We start from the raw sequence: 4,270 nt of genomic DNA, 5'->3' as shown, positions 1-4,270 counted from the left end.
ACAGTATTAGGGACCACTAAGGTCTATATAAAGAGACTTCAGATACAGTGTTAGGGACCACTAAGGTCTATATAAAAGCATCCAAAGAGCACCATGTCATGGGACCATTAAAGCTCCATCTGCTGGGTAATACTGGATCAGCTGCGCTGTCTGTGGACATACCTTCTGGGTTTTCCTGATGGTGGGAGTCATGTCTTTGAAGTAGTCGGGCTCTTCGTCCATCTCGTTGGGTGAAGGGGAAAGGTTTCCGTTGCCACCCTCGATCTTAATGCTCGTAGGAGCATCTTCATCCCAAGAGCTCCACTCTTCAATCTCTGGCTGTGCAGACGAGACAATAAAACATGATTTGAAGCAAACTGTATTCATAGAATTTAAGAGAAGGAGTTTTTGTAGTTTGCAGGTATAAGTACACACATTTTTCTCCAATGATTATATCTGTAGCTACCCTTCAAATATTGAACACTAGGCTCTGAACGGCTGATTGATTGAAACAAAACGGACCTGTTTTGGTACCGATGATGAAAAATCCACCGTTGTCGGAAGAGTTATTTGATCCCCACTGAGCTTGCGGCCCCTTCCACTCCTGCAGAGTTAACACAACAAAACAACAAGCCAGAAAGGAAGTCACTCCAAGACTCAGGGGTGTGGATCAAAGGCATGGTGTCAAACATGTCAATGGAAAAGCTGACGTATACTCTTAGATGTGATCCAAATATTTTTGAAGATATTTGGAGACCTTTTATGCACTTCCTAAGACATAATGTTAATGTTGGTAAACTACTTAAACAAGAACAAGCCCTGGGGGGGTAATGTAGCCCCAATATTGATTGGAGAAGAACCCTTTATCTTAATTTCAATTTTATTATATTTTAGTTAATCCATTATTTTTTTTGTACATACATATACATATATATATATATATATATATATATATATATATATATATATATATATATATATATATATATATTACATAAGTAGCATATACAATATGTCCTTTCTCTGTTTGTATCCAGAGGGGGGGTGGGGCAATGGGAGGGAGAAGGATGTGAATATGTTTGCTGGGTTCTGTATAATTGTTGCACAATGTATACCTTGATGTGATTAGCAAACTGAAATTCAATAAACACAATGGGGGAAAAAAGAAAGGAACTAATTTAACATAACATAAAATAGGAAGTGATAGAACACTGTTATCAAACATAACGGTCAGATCTCTTCGGTGAAGAGAGATTAAACCACTGTCGGGGATTACATTTTAATTGTCCTCAAACGTTACAGATGCACTCCCTTAGTAAATGAAATGAGACCCTTCCTACAATGCTACGTTCCAGTGGCGTGCATGTTACCCACCCAGCAACGTGCAACATTTATCAGTATAGCTGTCCATTTCTCAGAGGAGTTAGGTTAGGAGTTTGATGTTTCGGGGCTTTTCCACCTTTAATTTGACAGGGCAGCTAGGTGAAAGGGGAGGGAGGGGTCGGATTGAACCCTGGCCCTCTGCGTCCAGACATAACCCTCTCAGTATATGTGCACCCGCTCTACCCACTGGGCCAGCCACGCCACATTAGGTCAGGTTTTTTTACGACGTTAAAAAGTAGCAGTGACGAGATTTTTATAAAAGAGATTAGCAAGTTTCAGGGATACTGCCATTGTAATTTTATGAAGTGTTCAGTTGTGCTCACCTGCATATCAACCTTTTAAAGAAAGAAAGTAAGCTGGCTAGACACGTGCAGATCTTGAAAAGACGGAACTGAGTGATGGCCATGGTGAAACTGAGCTGGTGGGGAAGGAAAGAGAAAATATTAGCATTTGGATTTACAATCAATTGTAAAATGGATCGTCACAGCGACGTAGTGTGAAACTGCTGTGACATCATCTTCAATGCAACACTCACTGAATCCTTTCATCGGCAACCAAACCAGGAACGTCTGCACTTCTGTCACGTGTGCGACGTAGTGTGGGGGGGATATTGCTGGCTGCCTTTTAAAAAAACAAATGGAGGCACTCGGTGTAAACAACTAAACGGAGTACAGTGAAGTATTGTGCACTTAGGATACTTTAAGTGAATGTAGCCATGTCTAAACCACAGAAAAGCATCCAAGATGCAAAGGAATATAGGGAAGGACATGGACTATAAAAAAGACGCGACATTCCCAGAAATTACAGTTTATTGGCGGTGCACATCCACAAGAGTTGGCTCTCTCTTCTTGTATCCATGACGACCCGGTGAAACTTTCTTCGGTTGCATATCCCGATATAGTCAACTACCTGCTTTTCTCTCCGAGCCTACACGCAGCTCCAGACCTTAAATCCCACAAAGGTTTGGAGGCCTATACCCAGACGGTGTGTGGATGGGGGAGGGAGACGCAGTACCAAGTCAGTACCGACTGTAATTAACTGTATGACATTATTGCGGTATTTAAGGTGTAGCCAAGTGACTCTCAATGGTTTGTTTTTTTCATTTCTAAGAGCCCAGTTTGCAATCTACACTGTACACTACCTGAGTGAGATAGAGTTGCCAACCACAAGCGCCTCCTTTCCTCTGATAACTTCTGGCATTCCTCTCCCTGGTTTTGAAGAACGTTTGGAAGTCGATAATATTCCAAATGTTCTTTCTCGGTCTGACCTATTGGTACAACCTAAAACACGGCAATAATAACCATTTTCCTTGACGACGTTGTGGATCTACTCCTGCCTGTGATTTGTTGTGATGCAGAGTACCTCCAATATGACGACTTCTGGTCTAATGACTAGTTAATGGTCTAACCCACTATAAGGGAATTGCTATTCTGCCTTTTGTGCAGGATAGTGATGATTCTCTGACCAATCAGGATACTTCAGCACTTTAACTCCGCCTCCTAGTCTCTCACAGCTCATTTGTGCACCCTAGACCGAGGGGGTACAAAGAAGTACCAGGTACTATCAACAACCTTTGCTAATGGAAAACCAAAAACAGAGCGAGTCGGGTTTAGTAGAGCCGTGCCGTGCCGTACCGTACCATGCAGAAATGATGACCATGAGTTATCTAGCTCCAAAAACAGGATGTATAGTAATGCAAAGTCTCCAGTAAACCAAGAAATATGCAGACTAGCATGGAATTGAGATAGTTGGCCACCAGGAGTCAGTCCCTACAAAAGACGTACGTTGTCGTAAGGTAACTTACATGACATTATCATAATATGCATAATCTGTAACACCAGCTGTTAGTCTCTTATTAAAATGCTAACGGTTGTCTCTGATTAAAATGCTAACGTTACCCTGCTTGCAGGTAAACGGATAGCGCTAACGATACACTGTATGTAGCTAGCTAGCAGACTGTACACACATGTAACAATATTAATTATACAGACGTAACGGTATACTTTTGTTTAGGCTAATACGCAATTCTCACCATAGAACAAAAAATAGAGCTTAGGGCAACGTTAGATACAAGTTCTACCAATGGGTAGCGTTCTGCTTCACTAACGCACCAGAATTAGGAATTCACATTAGATTTTTGAACATCTTATCACACAAATACCGTTCCTCACCTTGCAAGATGTCAGTAGACCGTATTCAGAGCAGCTGTTTTCTTCTTGTATGGCACAAGAGACAAGTTCATGTAATTGCTAACCGTTGCTTGCTAGCTTAGCCCACAGGAAAACATGATATTCTGAATCCTTTAATTGTCTTCGTAAGACGACACGTTGACTGTGACTAACTATATCGCTGTCATATTAAAACCATACGTGTAACAGCTGTACACCCCCATGTGGTTTCATGACAAAACTCTTAAATTCATTTCGTCGCTCATCTCTGTCCCATGGCTGCCATCTTTGAGCTGGGAGGAGCAGGAACAGGGAAGTGCAGGGCAGCGTGATTCTGCTGCATTCAGGTACTGTCAGAAACGCTCGTAATTCCCTAGGAGCACTTCCAGATTGTAAACCTTTGAATTGATGTCTGAACAAATATATGTTTCGATACAGTTTACGGTCTGAACTAACTAGCAAAAGACATACAAGTGGTGTCTAGTATATTAGGTTTTATCAAGGAAGTGATAGCAAAAATAGAACAGCTGTTATATATTTTAGGGTTTCTGCAAGTAGGCTAAGTTGTACTGCTTTTTACAAGACAGACAGGGATAGACAACTAGACCCTGAAGTTATACTGTATGGTCCGTAGACATATAAATAGTAGACGCCGCATCGACCGCTACTACCTACTGGCGCTGATGAGCCGTGGGGCCGCCATCTTGGACCGGTCACCCGCTCCACTCAGTGGAACCTGT

At 41.8% G+C, this 4,270-nt stretch overlaps 1 protein-coding gene across 2 annotated transcripts in view; it reads right to left on the bottom strand.

Annotated features, from left to right (window-relative positions):
- Window positions 1–3,857, bottom strand: part of ebag9 (estrogen receptor binding site associated antigen 9) — a 9,819-nt gene extending 5,962 nt beyond the window's left edge. The window contains exons 1-5 of one of the 2 annotated variants that reach the window (XM_034874831.1): window positions 3,534–3,857; window positions 1,898–2,000; window positions 1,686–1,780; window positions 502–583; window positions 163–318 (exon numbers count right to left, since the gene is read on the bottom strand). In XM_034874831.1, coding sequence (XP_034730722.1) covers window positions 163–318; window positions 502–583; window positions 1,686–1,768 — 321 coding nt within the window. In that variant the 5' untranslated portion in view covers window positions 1,769–1,780; window positions 1,898–2,000; window positions 3,534–3,857. The remainder of the gene's footprint in view (window positions 1–162; window positions 319–501; window positions 584–1,685; window positions 1,781–1,897; window positions 2,001–3,533) is intronic. The other variant, XM_034874830.1, reaches the window with a different exon arrangement.
- Between the last annotated feature and the right edge of the window lie 413 nt (window positions 3,858–4,270).

This window comes from Etheostoma cragini, chromosome 6 (genome assembly GCF_013103735.1).
Source record: "Etheostoma cragini isolate CJK2018 chromosome 6, CSU_Ecrag_1.0, whole genome shotgun sequence".
Classification (NCBI taxonomy): Eukaryota; Metazoa; Chordata; class Actinopteri; order Perciformes; family Percidae; genus Etheostoma; species Etheostoma cragini.
Note: the sequence above shows the minus strand (reverse complement) of the source record. Positions and strands in the feature narration are given on the sequence as shown.